Source organism: Sodiomyces alcalophilus (genome assembly GCF_042370955.1).
Source record: "Sodiomyces alcalophilus JCM 7366 unplaced genomic scaffold ACRALscaffold_2, whole genome shotgun sequence".
NCBI lineage: Eukaryota > Fungi > Ascomycota > Sordariomycetes > Glomerellales > Plectosphaerellaceae > Sodiomyces > Sodiomyces alcalophilus.
The window spans coordinates 8,941,452-8,961,671 of NW_027263533.1; the positions used below are offsets into that span (position 1 = coordinate 8,941,452).

Here is a 20,220-nt window from a genome sequence, read left to right on the forward strand (position 1 = left end):
CAAAAGGGGATAGCGCGATATTCTAATTTAGTGAGTTTATACGGTATATAATATTTATAGCCAAGATCTTACTTAACCACGCGCTCGCGTTACCTTCTTATTTGGGGTTGAGTGGACAATAAATAGTGAACCGGGGGCGTATAAATACCGGTACTCTATAAAATCCGACTTTAAGCTAAACCACGTTAGCACTGGTCCTAGTAATTTAATCTAGACGTTTACTAATCACACCGCGCTATGAGTTACGTCAGGTCATATCCCCCATGAAAAGGACCATCGTACATTGGCTAAAATTCCTGAAAGATAGGGTAAAATGGGGCGCCAAGTCGTTAGCTCAAAGTCGAATTTTGTGAGTTTTTACGGTACGTGCCTAAAAACGTGCTGTCCCCGACCCCTACTCGACCTGCGTAGTCACATCCTTTGTTCTTGCCCAGAACCTTTCGCGCCTATTAGCACAGTCTCAATTTCAAACAAGTAGGGCAAAGGCGCTAACGACAGACACTCAAGGGCGATATGGCCTTCAGCGACGATTCTGTTTTAGCCAGGCTCTCGTCTCTCAACGACAGCCACGACAGCATTGCGACGGCAGCTCAATGGATTATGTTCCATAGGTATAAGCCATCCCATGCGCGAGTCCGTCTCTCGCGATGCTGCAAATGTCAAATGTGTGACGTGCTAACTGTCCCAGGCGACATGCTGAACGCACGGCCCATATTTGGCTCCAGAGATTGAGAGATTCCTCAAGCACCAAGCGTTTAAGCTTGGTTTACCTCGCTAATGGTAATTGCCTTCTTTAGTCACCTAACTGTCCACTGGACGCCAAATACTCACGCTCTTGGCTTCCATAGAGGTTACCCAACAATCCAAGGCACGACACAGGCAAGATTTTGTAATAGCCTTTTCGCCCGTCATCGCCGAAGCTCTAGCCGTCGCTTATAAGGGAGCTCCTCCTGATATCCAGACAAAGCTCAGACGGGTCGTTGACGTTTGGGCTGACCGGTCCATATTTGACCCAGTAACCCAGGGAGCCATCGAAGCAAGGCTAAGAGGTTTGCGTCCTCGTCTTCTCGATGTGCCTAGTACCCCAGTGACGCCTGGCCTTATACTAACAACTCACACAGAAGTGGAAAAATCCAAAGCGGGAAGTAACGGGGCTTTCGGGCCTAACACCGGCTCTATCCCACCAGAGCTGTCGCGCCTTCTGACGTTGTATTGTGCTGTCGAAACAACCCGCCTGCCTTCGAAGTCAAGTACGTACACTGCAGATAATGACTGGGCGAGTCTTCAAGGAGATGGTCCTTCATTATCATCCGCTCCTGTCTACGCCGCACGACTGAATGGTCTCATACGAAGCCTGGCAACCGCTGAGGGTGCGGTAATGGAGTCAATCAAGGCTCGAATGACTCTCATCGAAGAGCTCGAACAACTGCTCGGTTCTCACAGGAACATCCTCGCCACCGATGAGGCCCAAGTCGCCACTTTGGCGAGGCGAAAAGCCGAAATCGAAGGCAAGAAACGCGATGTTGAGATGGCTATTATCCGCACGTTTCCCAGTCAGGATAAGCAAAACGTATCCCTGGATGACTTTACTCGGAGCTCTCTCGCTGAGCCAGCACGGCCGGAAATGGAGGAGCTTACCCCACCACCGCTCGATCCTTCCCAAATTGGCCTCCGCTCTGTATGTATTCCCGATGACGAGACACCAGCATGTCTTCCCACGATCAATAAGCGACAGCAATTTTCAGATTCAAAAGCAGGATCCCAAATCTCGAGAACCTGTTACCTCAGGCATTGAGATGTTGTCGAATCTCGCCCAGCCAATATCAGGCCTTGCCAACTGCAATCGGCGAATCAAAAAAGCGTAGGCTGGATGACACAAGTGAGGTTTCGGAACTTGAGACAGATAACGGAATTGAACCTGACGTTACCGAGATACTTCGATAATATAATAACACAATAAAAAGAAGCTAAATAACAAGAGACTCGGCAGAACCGGAAAATCATTGCTTGATTTATATATATGTTCCGGGGCTGACTAGATCCGAAACTAATTAATGCTAGGGCTATAATTAGAGGCCTGTTATTTAGAGTATACTACTCGGTTATTCCGGCTATAGTTTAGAGATATAGATATAGTATTTTTTAAAAAATAAATACGGCTTTACGCTAGGGCTTCTTTATAGAGGGCGTAAATTCTTTATATAAGCAGCATTATTATATAATATAATTTTAGTATTTTTAAAATGCCTATCCCTTTTAGGGAAGAGATACTAAGTAGTATTATCGCTTAATATTTTTAGAAAATTAGAGTCTATACTTAGAGTCTTAGTATATATAGTATAGGATTATAGATAGGTAAAGACAAGATTAAATCTATTTATTTACTTATTTATTATTCTTACTCCGCTATCCTTATCCTACCTAAGTAGCTAGGAGCCAGAATTCTGACTATAGTTCCCTAGGGTAAGTAATGCACTTTAGGTACACCCTAACCCCCGTTTAATTATATGTGTTATACTTACGGATCCAAATCAACTAATAGCATCAGGATAATAAGCGGATAGAGTACAAGTGGTATATCAAAAGCAGGGCATTTTCTACGTACATACAGGTCTTTGAATATACAAAGCGAGGGGGACCAAGTATCCCATCAGTCCACTTTGTAGCTCCTTAATAACGTGGCATTGACGCATATCGTCCTTGCCCCTCGTCCTTGTTTTGTTTTTGGGACTGCTCGGGGACCGGATAGTTATTTTGGCTGGTATTATTACTATTCGAATATAGTGCTGACTGGCGATTAGAATCGGATATAGGATATTAGTATCCTACTTCACAATACGCTAAACGTTATACGTTATATATATAATATAGGTCCTGTTAGAAAGGTATGTTTCTTAAACCTTCTCGAATTTCCTAAAAGGGTAAACCGCGAATATATCTTAAACACAATAACACAGGGGTTATATAGTACGTACCTAACTAAAACAGCGCTAAGATACGCTATTTTCGAATACTTTTACAGCCCCTGCTAGCTAATAAGGGCCCCTGGCTGCTGTATATACTGTCTCTACTAGGTTCCGAAGAAACTAATCGGGAGTCGCGTCTAGGCTCCTTAGACCAATAAGAACCCGCGTCTAGATCTGTATTATATCACGTAAGTATATAATAAAGAGGAAGGAGTCTAAGAAGGAACGTACCACTTTATACTTGCCTTGTTTATAGGGGTCTGATTAGCTCCACACTGACCCACTTATAGTGGATAAGTACTTAAACAGGTATAAAATATATGCCGGTAACCGTTATATATAGTCTTTCTCTAATATCTTTAAGGGGGAAAACCATAGTATAAGACTTAGGGAACTAGTATAAGACTTAGATAAAAACCCCTATACTCCCCGCTTCTTTTTTAGGATTAGTGCCTTATACAGGTACTATAGCGCTCCCGTTACTAACTCACTACTAGTACGAAACTCGTGGCTCCTATAATAGGAAGTCTATAACCTTTTTTGCCTATAGCGACTTTAAAGCCGACTATATACTTAATTAACGGCGCGCGTATAATTAGTTTTTATACGCCTTCTATATACCCTAGGGCTAACCCCTATAGGCCCACTTTCGGGCGACTTATATATACGCTTCCTAGGGTTTAAAGCTCCTAAGCTTCTCTTACTCTTTCTATAGCTATAAGCAGAGCTAACGCACGCTATATGCCTATGTAGAACGCTTATACAATAGCGTAAGAGGCTGCCTTTGTATCGTGGAAGAGACGCCGCGTATTTTACTTACGCGCTTAGGGATAGCACGATACCGTCTTCTTATTTTTTCTATAATAGGGCGACTAACTCCCCCGTAGGGTCTATTAATAATTAGCGAAACCGGGCGGAAGGTGGGTCTAACGGGCCCCCTGTTTAACCCTTATCGTATATACGAAGGCAGATAAGGGCCCCCTAGAATAGAATCCGAGTAGAGTAAAAAAGGAAAAGGGGTTCCTCTTTTGCATACGCCTCTAGCCGGATTCGAACCGACCCCGTCACCTCGACCGAGTGCCAGGTATACTACCACTATACTATAAAGGTACCTAGTATTTTATTACTTTAATATTATTATAAGGTAGTAAATCGTACTTAGGCAATATATTACCCTTATAACCCAGGTTAATATAACCATAAAGAGTATTATAAGTCTCTTTTACTAAACGTTTGGTTATTATATTAGCTATATTGAGTTTCGTATTTATATATACGATTTTTATGTTATTATTATATAGCTATTACGTATAGTAGTGATACTGCCTATCGATATGCTTTACTTATTTATAAAATTAAGTGTTTTTAGCGAGCTTCTTTACACTCTTAGTATCTATTAAGATAGTAGGAATCTCGAGAGTTTTATTATTATTATTATTATTATTACTATTATTATTATTATTATTATTATTATTATTATTATTATTATTATTAGTATTATTATTATTATTATTATTATTATAATTATTATTATTATTATTATTATAATTATTATTATTATTATTATTATTATTATTATTATTATTATTATTATAATTATTATTATTATTATTATTATTATTATTATTATTATTATTATTATTATTATTATTATTATTATTATTATTATTATAATTATTATTATTATTATTATTATTATTATTATTATTATTATTATTATTATTATTATTATTATTATTATTATTATTATTATTATTATTATTATGATTATTGCCTCTTATATTAGAATCTAGGCCTCGATACTATAGTGTATCTTTATATAGATTATAAAGATAGATTGCGGCTTTAAACACGTCTATAAGAGCTATATATTTGGCCTCTGTTATTAATAAAGCAACGACTTTTTGTTTAGTTAAGCTCTAACTAACGGGGTTATTTACTCCCACGCAGTAAATGTATTATGAAGTCGAAGTTCTATCTTCGATTATCTCTGAAAGGCTGGCATCAGAATAACCGTAAATACCAAGGTCTTCTTTATAATAGTTGTATAAAAGACCGATATTAGGATATGTATTTATATAAGCCTAGATTCAATTTAACGTACTGAAGTAGTCTTACGAGGGATTACTTATATAGCGAGAATACTAGTTCACTGCGTAGGTTATATCTGGTCCTGAATGTAAGGTTAGATATGTTGACAGTATACTTATAATAAGTAATACTCATAATAATCATAAGTATAATATCTAAGTCAAAATAAACAGTATATAGTTTTAGCTATATAACTAGACGTCTACTTTATAAACAGCTTAACCTATACTATAATACTATACGTATTATACGTGTATATACACTTGGCTTATAATATATATTATATAAATACACTAGGAATCGTAAAATCGATATCTTGGTTATTACTTAAGCTAATAACATGGCCTGGTAACCGTCCCATAGGCTGTTGACGTAACAGTCGCCACCCAATATTTCAGGGTCTTTTACCAGCCCCGGATCCAGGAAGGAATCCCAGAAGTCAGTTCTTTATATATAACTACGCGTTTACTTAACAAGCATTAATCCTACGGATCTACGAATTCAACAGCTATTTGCTTAATTTTCCTCTCTTCCGCGCGTACAGCCTACTACTTATAGCCCAATTCATTAAAAAGATATAATAAAACCCCGATTTCCTATTAGTATTTATTAATATTATAAGGCATTGCTTATTTAGGATTTAGTACTAGGACCTTCTTATGTATATAAGTGGTATTAACCCTTTTTAGACTTCGTTCATTATACCTTTTAAGTATCTTATTAGTATAACGAAACTAACTTATAGAAAGAGTCTTATTTTCTTTATTTATATTTATTATATAGCCTAGAAAGGTATTTATTTCACCTCAGTCTTTAAGTATAATATCTTTAGATATCTCCTTAAAGAAATAGTCTTAAGTGTTCTTAGAAGGGCTTAGAGCCACTATTATCACGGGTTAACCCCCCGAAAGTATAGTTCCGGTATAAGGCCGTAACGGCTAATTAGCACGCAGATCCGACGCTTAGACCTCGCGCTGCCCTTACCGCGGATTCGTATAAACCTAGTAAATCCTGTACTTCTTTATAGACCTTTTCCTTTCCTTTCCGTGATTCTAGCTAATATATTCGGCCTTACTTAGTACGATTAACCTATAACTAGCCGCTTATATAGCTAGAATTTAGCGAACCCTACGCGCTATGTTAGTATAGAATTAGATGTAAACGCGCCGTTAGGCGGCGGCGGTCCTATAAACCCCGCCGAGCTAGCTAAGTAGACGGATAGAAGGATCACCGAAGCTATTAACACGACGCTTAGTCCCTTATAGAAATAGATAGCTTAATAATAAGAGCTGCGTTAACGATTTACGAACGGCCTCGCGAACGCCTAGGCCCCGTAATAACCTACTCTTAACCTCGCGCCCCCCTTAAAGGGAGCCCCCATAAATACTCCTATAGAATCGGTAGCAGGCCATCTTACCCCGGCGACCTTTACTCCCCCCTAAATCGAAGTTCCCTAGGAGCTATATCTATTATATACTAAACCTTTACTATACCCCGCGAAGTCTAGTAGAAGGCGAACGGAGTATACTACCTAGTCGTAGCAGATACGCGATAAGCTTTAGCTAGATAAATACTTATTTAATAACTAAGCCGAAATATAGTATTATATAAACTTATACCTAGAAGGGAGTATATAGTAAGTGGTATTAGTCTTTTACGCCGCGGGGGGGCCAGGAGGTAGCCGCGACCTAGAATCGTTCCGTACCTACCTAGACCGTATATATAAGGACTAGAACGAATAACCTTACGCGGCCTTCGCGCTATATTCCCTTAGGTAATATAAGGAATAAACCTTCTCGTAGTTCTTACCGAAATTCGAGAAACAGATTACCTAAGTAGGCGGTAGCGAGTAGGCTAACTCGGCGAAGATCACTTTTCTAAAAGGAGCCCTAAGCCAGAAACTATATAGCGCCTTAATCACCGCGAAGTTACCCTATAATTATATAAGCTAGGCTATTAAGGTCTAGAGTATCGCCTAGAAGCTAAAGGGTCTACGCCTAATTAGTCGGAATACCTATATACCGAACTAAGCGTAGAATTAAGAGACCGACGCTAATAAAGATATTACGATAAGCGGGATTAATTAGGTCCGGCCTAATATAATTATAGACCGACCTCGCGATAACCGGGAGTACTAAGGTTATAGGAAAAAGGGATATATCCGTATAAACTATAAGTCCCGGGATAAGGGCTTAAAGGCTAAGGGCGCCCGTGTAGCAAAGGTTTAGGCCGAGGATAGCGATATCGTTATAAGTTTAGATGGTTCGGATAATAAAGAGTCGAGAAAAGAATAGCTTTAACGCGAAAATAGGCGTTAAAGCCGATAGCCGCTCTATAGCAGGAGTAGGAGGCGTTTAAATACCTAGCTAGCGGCGACTTAGCTATAATATTAATATAAGTAAATAAAAGATATATATATACTCTTATAGATCCGGGTTATAACTATTATACCATTATAAACGAATACTTTACCTAAAGGCTTTAGTTACTATTAGTCGATAAAAGAAAACGATTACTAAGAGGATTCTTACATATATCTAAGCCGGCTACTAACGCCAGGATCGCCGCGTTTAAGCTAGAGATTAGCGGCTATATATAATAAGTCTTTGCCTATATAGTAAAAGGACTAGATTAGGATATATTCCTAGGGAAGCCGTGGCAAGAATATAATAACGTTATATATTACACGAAGAACCGTAGGTTATACCACGGAGTCGCCGATATTAACCTACGACTAGTAGGTAAGGAAGAACTAGCTTATATACGAGCTATCCGCGAGGCTAGGCTAGTCTCGGGATCGGTGTTTACGGCTATAATACGACGGATAAGAAAGGGGTTAAAGGGAAAAGAAAGAGACGAGTTCGATACTTTAATCCGTGCCGTTAGTATATAGGATATTGATAAGGCCCTCCGTAAAAAGGAACTAGCGGACCCTCGGGACTATATCCCTATAAATATACTATAAGAGTTCGGCGACCTCTTTATACCCGATAAGGCTAACGACTTACCCCCTTACCGACTAGGCGTCGACTATAAAATCACCCTAAAATAAGGTCCTGATAAACTTAAGCCTGCCCTACTATAAAGGCCCTTTTACAGTATATTAAAGAAAGAGTTACTAGTGGTCCGGAAGACGCTTAACGACCTAATAGATAAGGGATTTATTTAAGCTAGTAGCTTAGTAGCGGCTACGCCGGTCCTATTCGTAAAGAAGCTAGGGGGCGGGTTACGCTTTTATTATAACTATAGAGCCTTAAACACGATTACCTAGTAAGATCGTTACCCCCTCCCCCTAATCACTAAAATCCTATATAACCTAGCTAGCGCTAAGTGGTTTATAAAGCTCGATATAGTCGCTACCTTCTATAAGACCCGTATAGCTCCCGGATATAAGAATAAAATAGCCTTTAGGACGCGCTTTGGTCTTTTTAAGTAGCTAGTATACCCTTTTAGACTAAGCGGTATACCCGCTACCTTCTAACGCTATATTAACTAAACGCTATAGGAGTTCCTTAACGACTTTATTACTATATATATCGATAACGTCCTAATTTAGTTTAGTGGATCTTATAAGGACTATAAAGCGAAGGTCCGGGTAGTATTATATAGGCTCGTAAATACCGGCCTAAACCTAGACCCGGCTAAGTACGAGTTTAGCGTGATAATAATAAAATATCTAAGCTTTATTATTATAATAGATAAAGAAGTATCTTATAACCCCGAGAAGTTAAAGGCTATCCGTGACTAGGAGGCCCCTACCTCTATAAAGGGAGTATAAAGTTTCTTAGGATTCGCGAACTATTACCGGATATTTATCCATAACTTTATAGGTATCACGGCCCCCCTCTCGGCACCAATAAAAAAGGACCGGCTTTTTAGGTAAGGAGCCGAGAAAAACACCGCCTTTAAGGGGCTAAAACGACTCTTCTAAATAGAATCCATTTTATAGTTATAGAACCCGGATCGTAAGACTATATTAGACACTAACTATTTAGGTTATACGTTAGGTAGTATCCTATTCTAGGTTAATAAATAGGGATATCGCTGCGTGGTCGTATATTACTTGCGTAAGCCTACTCTAATAGTGTATAACTACCCTATTTATAATAAGGAGATATTAACGATTATAAGCTATATAATCGCCTAGAAGGCAGAACTAACTAGCTACGAATAATTTATAATACTATTAGACTATAAGGCTCTTAAGTACTTTATAACTAAACGGTCGCTTACCGAAAGATAAAGCCGCTAGGCTAATAAACTAGCCTACTTTAACTTTATACTAAAGTACCGGTAAGGTACTAAGAACTTCGTAGCGGATATACTCTCCTATCGCGAATAGGACGCCCCGAAGGATAGTTTAGATACCCGGGAATAAGGGCGGGTAATCTAACTAATACCCGACTCCGCGATCCTAAAAATAATTACCGAACCGATAATATAGAGGATATCCGTTAAGCGTATATTCGAAGTAAATAAAGACCTTTAACGACTTTAGGATAAAACCTTAGCGACCGACCTTTAGTATTAAGAGGTCCTTACCGTAATTACTATAAGAGCTTATAGCTTTACCCTATCCCTAGGACTATAGCTATAGATCGCGGAATATTCTCTTAACCCCGCGGGATATATAACCTTCTAAGATCGTCTCTAGGTTCTAAGCTCCGGAGAGGACTCGCCGCTAAAAGGACGCTTAGTATAGGCGATCCACGACTCTACTATTAATTACTACCCGGGTAAGGAGAATATAATCGCTATAATAGCCTAATAGTTCTTCTAGCCCGGTATAAATAAGGATATACGGAAGTTTATCTATAACTATAATCCGTATAACGGGAGTAACTAGTAGCGGAACGCAAAGCGCGGATTACTAAAACCACCACCTATATAGGAGCGAATCCGTAACTACCTCGCGATAGATTTTATAACGGACTTACCGCCTACTAGTAAGGATAGGGCGCGGTACTTATAGGTAATCATGGACCGGCTAATAAAGTTAATAATATTAGCAGCGATAAAAATAATAAAAGCGGAGGCCTACGCGGAACGCTTTTTAAACTATTATTTTAGGTTCCACGGTATACCCCTCTTAATTATTAGCGACTAAGGTTTAAACTAGACTAAAAGGTTTTAGCGATACTTCTATAAACTCGTAAGGATTAAGTAACGACTTAGTATAGCTTATTACCCTTAGACCGATAAAGGACCCGAGAAACTTAACTAAGATATCTAGGGCTACCTCCGCGCCTTCGTATACTATTCCTAGGACGACTAGGGTTACCTATTACCCGCCGCGTAGTTATTATTTAATAGCAGGAAAAGCTTAACGACCCAGCTTAGCCCTTTTTTCCTAGAACACGGGTTTTATATCGACCCTATCTAAGTCTATAACCCTTTACCTATATACCCAAAAAAGCCGCCGCTTATAATCTACTAAGTTACCTATAAGGGGCTATAGAGTTTATATAGGCTACTATAGCCTTAAAGTAACTATAAAATAAAGAAACCGCGAATAAGCGGCGACTCTTAGCGGAACGCTTTAAAGTAGGAGACCTTACCTAGCTATCTATAGCTAACTACTCCACGCCTAAACCTTTAAAAAAAGCTAAGCTGGCTATATTAGAAGTACTAGGTAATAAAAGTAATTAACCCTTATATTATTAAACTAGATATACCCTCCGGTATATATCCCCGCTTCCACGTTAATATACTAAAGCGAGCTAGCCGCGACCCCCTCCCCGGCTAAGTCGTAACTAACCCGTAACCCGAACTAATTCAGGACGCGCTTTATAATAGCGAAGAGTAAGAAGTAAAAGAGATCCTATACGCGAGGAGTAAGCGGCGAGGTTATAGAATATAACATGAAGTCCTAGTATACTAGGCGGGTTACGTAAAGCCTACTTAGGAATCTCTAGAAGCTATATAAGATACTTAAGTACTAGACGTTTTCGAGGACCGATACGGGATAGCGGATATTTATAACGGACCTCTTAGCGATCATACTATAAAAAGAATATAAGGTCGTAGGAAACCCGCGGTACGTTCTTAAAAGTGAGTCGATATTCCTCATTTAATAGGGGGGTATTCGCCGGCCCCCCCTCCACCCTCTAGGCCAAGTATAAATACTCCTCGAGCTGATTTTAGTTAGTAGCTTTATTACTATTACTACCGCCCGTAGCCGCGGAGGCGCCCTTTACCGGAGAGCGGCCAGGATACCACGAAGCAGTTCCGTCTACGCCACGGTCTCGTGCTATAACGCCGCGAGCTCCTAGCGGATTTCCTTATCGCCACTAGCGTTCTTAGCGGGGGTAACGGTATTATCGGGATCCTCTTTACCTATAACGGTATAGTAATCGCCTTATACTATAACCCAGGCCTCCTTAAGCTATACGCGAATTAATAAGTAAATCGCGAGGTAAGTAGGGCTATACTTATATCTATATCGTTAAGAGCGGCCTTATAGGCCTTTCCTGCCTTAATTATAAGGGGAATAAATTCTATAGCGCCAGGAGGGAGCTATAGGGAGTATAGTATTAATATAGCGAGTTATATAAAAAGTCGCGGATAACTTATAGGGCTATAACTATATATTCTAACCGAATACTTATAGCACTTAGTACTATATTAGGTAGCTCCTGGCCCGGATTAATAATAATATATCTGCTTAAATTTTATACTAGTAACTCGACTACTATAAGGGCGATATATAACCTTCCGGGGCCGACTAAGGGGGTTATAGGGTCCTTACTAGCGCTTAGAGGGAGTTATTTATTACTAAAGAGTTAGTAGGATACCCGTGGCGGAGTATACCGAATTAATACGTATATTATTATTATTAGGACGCTTACTTAAATCCACTATTATAGCGAGGGCCTAACCGGCTATATCCTTTATAGAAGCTCCACGCTTAAACTCGTTATTAGCGGGGGAGATAGGCGCGGCGACCTTATTACCGGGGGGGGGGGGGGGGACACTTACTTACCCTCGCGGGCATAACGGTTACTACGATAAGGAGAAGCTATCTACGACTCCGAAGTTAGCCTTAGCGTATTAGCCGCGAATAACTGAAGAATAAGGGTATTTATATTAAAGGCGTTATTAATTAAAACGAAGTCGAGAGTTAAGGGCGCTAATAAATAAAAATTCCGATAAAGCTAAAAACACGCGACGCGGTAATAAGTTAGCACGAAGTCAGACCGTTCTTAGTACGGGTTAGGGGATTAAGCTTACTACTAAAATAAGGTTATAGGCTTATAGGAAGAAAAAATAACTATACTAGGAAAAATAGGAAAACTACGCTTAAACTATAATACTATAAGGGCGGAAATCGATTAAAACCCTCGGAACTATCCGATTACGTAGCCTATAAATAAAGAGGCAGGAATAACGTAGCGTGTTTAATACTATAGGTAAGCATATCGCGAGATCTAAGGGATATACGATCTTAGGAATATATCGGCGCGAACACGTCGTTACCTTAGTGCACGGACCACCTAAGCTGGACGTAGGGAGTATTAATAAGCAGGTCGCGCCTCCTTTATTTTCGTTCTAGGAAATCTAGCTCCGTTCTTAATTAACCCAGGAGAAAGAAAGGGGGGGGGTACTGTTATGGGTTGACCCCACTTATATATAGATCCGGTAGAAGTCGGAATAACTAACTAGCGCGCGAGTACTACGCTCGGACCACGCTCTGCCCTTAGGGCGGACTTATATATACTTAGCAGATTCTGCACCCACCTTCCTATACCTTTTCTCTTCCTCTCCTTTAATTCTAGCTACTATAATTATTCGGCCTTACTTAGTGCGATCAACCTATAACCAGCCGCTTATAATAGTTATAGTTATTAAAACCTATTAAAGCGCCTCGTAGTGCCCTTCTATCTAGTTTCTTTATATTCGGGTTATTATTTATATAATAAATAATAGAACCCTGAACCCGTATATTATTAATATTAGGTTTCTAACCTTATAAAAGCTTATAGGGACTCTTAGAATTAAGAGCTGATTTAGGTGATCTGTTGTATATATAAAGAGCTAAGAGAATAGCTTTACCCTAAAGATATCTAGGCAACCCTCAATAGAAAAGAAGACCTCGAACCTTTTCTATTATAGTTCTTATAACTCTTTTAATACAGCCTTAAGCTTTATAAGTGTACGGTGGCTTTATATTATGTTTTACACTTATAAAGAGACGTTAAAAAGAGGTCTTATTGAACTCTTTTCTACTATCCGTATCTACTTCTCGAATAAAGACGTGATATTTAGTATTATTATTATTATCTTCTACCTAAGCTTTCTACTCTTTTATAGCTGTTACTACCGTCGTTTTAGACTTATCTAGGAGTAGTTTTACCTATCGAAACCGGGTAGAACGGTTTACTATAAATAAAATCTAACGCTTTTTATTCTAGCAAAGAGATTCGATCGGTCCGTAAAGATCTATATAAACCTTTTCGAAATAGGAAAAGCCTTTATATTTATTAACTGAATCTTTATTCGTAAGTGTAATAGACTTACTTCGTTTATAGGCGTTATAGCTCTGTATTTCAGTTAACCCTTTATTAGTTATATTATGATCTTTTTAAAGAGTATTAGTATAATGACTTTTCAAGGCACCAGGGTTAATATAACCTATCCTGTCATGCTATAGCGTTGTACTTTCAGTTGCAGAGGTAGTCCTTCGACGGTTATTACAGTCTCTTTATTTATAAAAAGCTCTTCTTAGGGTTAAAGAGGTTAAGGTTTCTTTATTATATTATTTCTCTATTAAGGTTTACCCAACCCCTTTCTTTGTTGATTTAGTTTCTGTAAAACCTGTTCTTTAAATCTATAAAACTTCTTTATTCTAGTTAAGTCTCCTAGCCATTTCTTAGGTACAAAACCCTTTTATAGCTGTTTCCTAGTATTTATTGTATTTACTTTGTAAGACTTAGCCTCCCCGTGCGATAATACCCGTGCTATAGCCTAGTATAGACCGTTATAAAGCAGAGCCGTTATATAAAGAAAGAGGGGCTCTTTATTATGAAATAATAAGAGCTTTTTATTTCTAGTAAGACTGCCAGCTTTACTATTAAGATAAATGAGACTAATAATATTTAAGGCTATTTCCGGTATATAAAGGCACTCTTTTAAAAGCAGAAGCTTTCCAGTATCACTGAACTTTATCACGTAGTCCCCTTTACCTTATATCTTTATTCGCTTTACCCAACCCTAATAAACAGTTCTTTCTTTAGTATTATAAATAGAAAAGAGTCTTTCATATATAATAATATACGCTATAGCCCACCTATCCATATAGATATTTAGATCTAATTTAATACTGTTTTCTGCTTATATTATTTAAATCTTTTCTACTAACCAATCTATATTAAGGTTAGTATTATTAGTATTTTTATTTTTGGAAGAGATAATAAATACCTGATCTATGTCTATTAGATCCTTTATAGAAGATTTCGGACGGTCTAGAAAAGGAAACGGAGGAGGGAGGACGTCTTTAAAAATAACGCCGGCCTCTTTGTTTTTATTATCGTCTTCCTATTCCTTTTCCTTTTCTTTTTCCTACGACTAATCCTGCGGTTAATCCTGCGGTTAATTCTATTAACCTATAATCATATTAACCGTAGCAGACTCGTCGTTTTCCTCTTCTAAAGACATATCTAAGGCGTGCTGTTTCTTTGCCTTTAATAGGAGGTTTATTATACGCTTCTCTTATCAGGAAAGACGCGTATTTCCTCCTTCTTTCTGTTCCTTATACATTTAAAAGGACTAGAATTTATTTATCCTATTCTGAGTATTTTTCCTTAATACTAAATTATCCTTTATTACCTAGTTCGTATGTGCATTTTTAGGATAAAGAAAATAAGTGTTAGTCGGCGTATAGCTAGGCTTCTTATAGTTCTTATAGAATAAACCCTTCGTTTTCTTCTAGGGTTTCTTTATATTTTTCTACAACTTTAAACCTTATATAAGGAGGGTATTTAACAGGTAATCGACCTTTCGTAAAGCGTCTATTAATTCCGCTATTAATTTACCTAGTATATAACTAGTAATATCGCGATAGAGAGCTTACGTTATTTACCCTATTATAGATTCGTATCTCTTATTAAGACTATTAAGACTCTAAGCAAAGACCACCTTATCAGAAAAGGATATACCTCTTTGATTTAAGATAAGCAGTCTCTCTTATATTTTATATAAATACGCTTCGAGATTAGGGAATTCTAAAGGCGAGAGGTTAAAAAAAGAAGCCAGGACGATATAGTCGGCCTAGAATCTCTTTGCTTTATATATATCCTTTAGTTTTTCCAATATTTCATAAGCTTCGTTTATTTCTTAACCCTGGTTTAAGGGACCGTCTAAAAGAGCAGAGAGTATATCTCTAGCTGCCTTTAGAGACTCTTCCTTCTGCCTTATAGAAGGATTTGCTAGAAGGGGCCTTATGACGTCTTCTAGATATTATCCTTTATAAGCAAAGTAAGCGTGTATTCCTATAATTCAGTTTTAATAGTCTCTTCTGCCCTAGAGCTTCCAGACGGCAATTTATCTAATAGCCGCTTATCGAGGGATTCTTAACTAGCAGAACGATATTTTTATTATTTATTTACGGCAGAATAAACTAAGTTATTTAACGATTTATTTTTATTATTTTCTTTATTGCTTTTTCTTTATTACGTTATCGATAAAGGACAGAAATAAAGAATCCTACGCTAAAGGTCTGACTCTGATTAGCCTAGGTTCGAAAAGTGGGTCTAGAAGTGGGTCTAAATAGTGAAGCTATTTATAGATCTCGCGGCAGAAAAGCGATGCTCGTACTAAGCGAATAACGGGATTTCCACGGGCAGATCTTTTGCTAAAAGCTTATATAGTATGATACGATATCCTGTTAGTATAGGCAACGCGGTAGGTTAAGTGGTTTAATTATTATAGCTATTATTCGTGGAGCTATAATAACTATTAAAGCAGCTATATTTAATCCACTTATTCGTTATTTTTCTTCTTTTTCAAAAAACCCTTCGTACAACAAAGGAACAATACATCGGATCATGACAAAAAGTCTTATTCAGATAGTGTAGTTCTTCCGGAACAGGAACAAAGAGCTTGGCATGGCTCTTAGCAACCATATTAGGAAGAATAAAGAGCTTTAAACCGTGGTATCGGTACGAATGGTTTAAATCGATTAGCTGTCTTCGGGAGATAAAGGGATTTCGTACGGTTAAAGATAAGGATCCACGACCGGGGGAGGATAAAGGGATAGCCTAAAAAGGTAGCTGGACTAAAAAGGCAGGAGTCTTTTTATTATTTCGAGTAGAATAGTAGGGTAAAAAAGAGTAGATTTCCTTCTTTGCTAACCCGGCCTTATACTTTTTAATAAATTAGGCTACGAGTAGTACGCTATACGCGCGGAAGAGAGGAAAATTAAGTAAATAGCTATTAAATTCATAGAACCGTAGGATTACTGCTTATTACACGAGCTTAAAGCTGCGTATAATATTCTTTATATTATATAAAGAGCTAACTTCAAGGATTTCTTCTTGAATCCGGGGCTAGCAAAAGACCCTGGATGATTAGGTGGCGACTATTACGTTAACAGCCTACGCAACGGTTATTACGCCATGTTATTAGGTTAAGTAATAACCAAGATATCGTATTTACCATGCCTAGTGCATTTATATAATATATATTATAAGCCAAGTATATATATATATAAATACGTATAGTATTATAGTATAGGTTAAGCTGGTTATAAAGTAGACAACTAGTTATATAGCTATAACTATATACTGGTTATTTTGACGTAGATAGTATACTTATGATTATTATAATTATTACTTATTATAAGTAGAATATTAATAGATCGGATCGATATGGAACCCGTATTTTAGGAAGAAGTGGCTTATCTAGGTATTGAGCTTTTCCTGCTATTAAATAATAACTACGCGGAGGGTTATAAGCGACTCTAATTATCCTAGCAGTAATATATAAAGGCTCGAAGATAGGGCTAGATATATTAATTTAGTCTCTTGGATCCTTTATCGGTTTAGAGGTGGTACGCTATACTAAGTCGCTGCTTAATGTCTATAAGCTTAAAGAATTATCGCTAGAACCTGCTAGTCTAGTTTAAGCCCTTATCACTAATAATAAACAGGGGTATACTATGGAATTAGAAGTGGTAGTTTAGGAATTATTCCGTATAAGCTTCTGCTTTTATTATCTTTATCGCTTTTAGTATCACTAACTTTATTACTAGTCTATAATTACCTATAGGTAAGGGGCCTAGCTATTACTGGTAGGTAGTAGATCTGTTATAAAATCTATTATAAGGTAGCTACGGATCCGCTCCGGTATAGGTAGTGGTTTTAGTAGGGCGCGCTTTATATTCTGCTATTAAATACTCTTATTACACCGGTTATAGTTATAGACGAATTTCCGGATATCCTTATTTATACTTAGCTAAAAGAATTATCGGGTTATTATAGTAATAGTATTCTCCCGGCCCGGGTAGCCGCTAATAATAGAGTTATGGATTGCTTATACTAAGCGTCCCTCCCCTTAGCGGCGAGTCGTCTCCGGAACTCGGAACCTAGAAGCGGTCCCAGAAAGTTATATATCCTATTAGGCTTAGAGAATACTCCGCGCTCTATAGCTTTAGTCCGAGAGATAGGTCGAAGCTACGAGCGCTTATTATAATCGCGGCGAGGACCCCTTGATACTAGGGGTTAGTCGCTATAGTCGTATCCTAGAGTTATTAAAGGTCTTTATTTAATTTAAATACGCGCCTAATAGATACCCTTTATATAGCCGGCTTAGAAGTAGTTATAAGTTTTAATAGATTAGGCTACGAGTATTAGGCTGTACGCGCGGAAGAGAGGAAAATCAAGTAAATAGCTGTTGAATTCGTAGAATCGTAGGATTACTGCTTGTTTCACTTATGTGTAAAGAACTGACTTCTGGGATTTCTTCCTGGATCCGGGGCTGGTAAAAGACCCTGAAAGATTGGGTGGCGACTGTTACGTTAACAGCTTACGCGACGGTTATCACGCCACGTTATTAGCTTAAGTAATAACCAAGATATCGTATTTACGATACCTAGTATATTTATATACTATATATTATAAGCTAAGTATATATACACATATAATACGTATAGTATTATAGTATAGGTTAAGCTGGTTATAAAGTAGACGTCTAGTTATATAGCTATAACCATATACGGTTTATTTTGACTTAGATATTATACTTATTATTATTATAATTATTACTTATTATAAGTATAATATTAATAATAAGGATCGCGGGGTTAGGGATCAGTTAAATTATATATCCTTACTCCCGATTATCGGAATTATCCTTTAGGGTATCCTATTTATAACAGGATAACGTATTCGCTACGAAATTCTTAGTACCTTATTAGTACTCTAATATAAAGTTAAACTAAGCTAGTTCGCGGGCCTAGGGACTTTATCTTTTAGTAAGGGACCGTTTAGGTATAAAGTACTCGAGTACCTTATGGTCCGAAAATATTATAAATTATTTATAGCTAGTTAGTTCTACCTTTTAGGCGACTACGTGACTTATAATAGCTAATATCTCCTTATTATTAATAGGATAGTTATACTTTACCGGAATAAGCTTATGTAAGTAGTACGCGACTATATACCGATATGTCTATTTATCCCCTTAGGATAAGATACTATCTAATAAGTAGCCCGAGTAGTTAGTCTTTAGTATGGTCTTATAGTCTAGGTGCTATAGTTATAAAACGGGTTCCATTTAAAAGAGTTGTTTTAGTTCCTTAAAGGCAGTATCTTCTTTAGCCCCCTACTTAAAGAGTCGGTCCTTTTTTATTAGTGCTAAGAGGGGCGCCGTTATAACTAGGAAGTCGTAGATAAATATTCGGTAGTAGTTCGCGAACCCTAAGAAACCTTGTACCCCCTTTATAGAGGTAGGAGCCTCCTAGTTGTAGATAGCTTTTAACTTCTCGGGGTTATAAAACACCCCCTTATCTATAGTAATAATAAATCCTAGGTACTTTAGTATTATTATATTAAACTCGTACTTAGCTAGGTCTAAGTTAAGGCTAGTATCCGTGAGTCTGCGGAGTATTAGCCGGCCCTTCGCTTTATAGTCCTTATAAGACTCGCTTAAGTAGATTAGGATGTTATTAATATATACTATAATAAATGCGCCGCTTAGTCCGAAGGGGTATACTAGCCACTTAAAGAGTCCGAAGCGTATCCTAAAGGCCGTCTTACTCTTATATCCGGGAGCTATATAAATCTTATAAAAGGCTATAACTATATTAAGCTTTGTAAACCACTTTAGACCAGCTAGATTATATAGGGTCCCGGTGATTAAAGGTAGGGGGTAGCGATATTACTAAGTAATCGCGTTTAGGGCTTTATACTCGTAATAAAAATATAGTCCGCCTCCTATCTTTTTCACGAATAAGACTAGCGTGGCCGCCGCGGAACTACTTACTTATATAAATTCCTAATCTATTAGGTCGTTTAGCGTTTACTGGAGTACTAGTAATTCTTCTCTTAATATACTATAAAGGGGCTTTTATACTAGGGTCGGCTTAAATCTATTAGAACCTCGTTTTAGGGTAATCTTATAGTTAACACCTAGTATATAAGAGGGTAAGCCACTAGCTTTAGTAGGCGCGAAGAGGTCGCCGAACGCTTATAGTATACTCGCGGGGATATAGTCTTAAGGGTCCACCAGCTCGTTTTTACGGAGGCCCTTATTAATATCCCGTATACTAATAGCGTGGATAAAGGCAATAAACTCGTCGCTCTCCTTCTCCTTTAATCCCCTCCTTATCCGTTATATCGTAGCTATAAATACGGATCCCCAGACTAGCCTTACCTCGCGAATATCTTATATATAGGCTAGTTGCTTTTGACCTATTAGTCGTAGGTTAATATCGCCGACTCTATAATATATCTACGATTCCTTACGTAGTATATAATATCGTTATATTTTAACCACGGCTTCCTTAGGAATATATACTAGTTTAGTCCTTCTATTATATAAGTAAATACTTATTATATATAGCCGCTAATCTCGAGATTAAACACGGCGATCCCGGCGCTAATAGCCGGCTTAGATATATCCGAGAATCCTTTTAATAGTTACTTCCTTTTACCGACTAACGGTAACT

General features: G+C 37.8%; 2 protein-coding genes and 1 pseudogene across 3 annotated transcripts; 1 reads left to right on the forward strand and 2 right to left on the reverse strand.

Moving 5' to 3' along the window:
• Positions 1-431: 431 nt before the first annotated feature.
• Positions 432-2,002, forward strand: ACRALDRAFT_2033869 (uncharacterized protein). Its single transcript, XM_071020742.1, has 5 exons — positions 432-611; positions 689-780; positions 849-1,049; positions 1,122-1,678; positions 1,828-2,002. Exons 1-5 carry the CDS (start codon positions 514-516, stop codon positions 1,942-1,944), a joined length of 1,065 nt encoding a protein of 354 aa, XP_070878281.1. The 5' UTR covers positions 432-513; the 3' UTR covers positions 1,945-2,002.
• Positions 2,003-2,650: 648 nt separating this feature from the next.
• On the reverse strand, positions 2,651-14,711 carry ACRALDRAFT_2018210 (uncharacterized protein; the record flags this gene model as incomplete). The annotated part of the gene is made up of 3 exons (XM_071019925.1): positions 2,651-2,712; positions 4,414-4,742; positions 14,686-14,711. 3 exons carry the CDS (start codon positions 14,709-14,711, stop codon positions 2,651-2,653), a joined length of 417 nt encoding a protein of 138 aa, XP_070878282.1.
• On the reverse strand, positions 4,002-4,076 carry ACRALDRAFT_t87 (annotated as a pseudogene). The gene has a single exon. The product of its transcript is annotated as a tRNA-OTHER (tRNA).
• Positions 14,712-20,220: the final 5,509 nt, after the last annotated feature.

What these genes read in the sequence shown, in the direction of transcription:
- ACRALDRAFT_2033869 (XM_071020742.1), top strand. Translation starts at nt 514, where the DNA reads ATGGCCTTCAGCGACGATTCTGTTTTAGCCAGGCTCTCGTCTCTCAAC. An exon ending in CTTGGTTTACCTCGCTAATG is followed by an intron (nt 781 to 848) that starts GTAATTGCCTTC and finishes TGGCTTCCATAG; the next exon opens with AGGTTACCCAACAATCCAAG. An exon ending in CATCGAAGCAAGGCTAAGAG is followed by an intron (nt 1,050 to 1,121) that starts GTTTGCGTCCTC and finishes CAACTCACACAG; the next exon opens with AAGTGGAAAAATCCAAAGCG.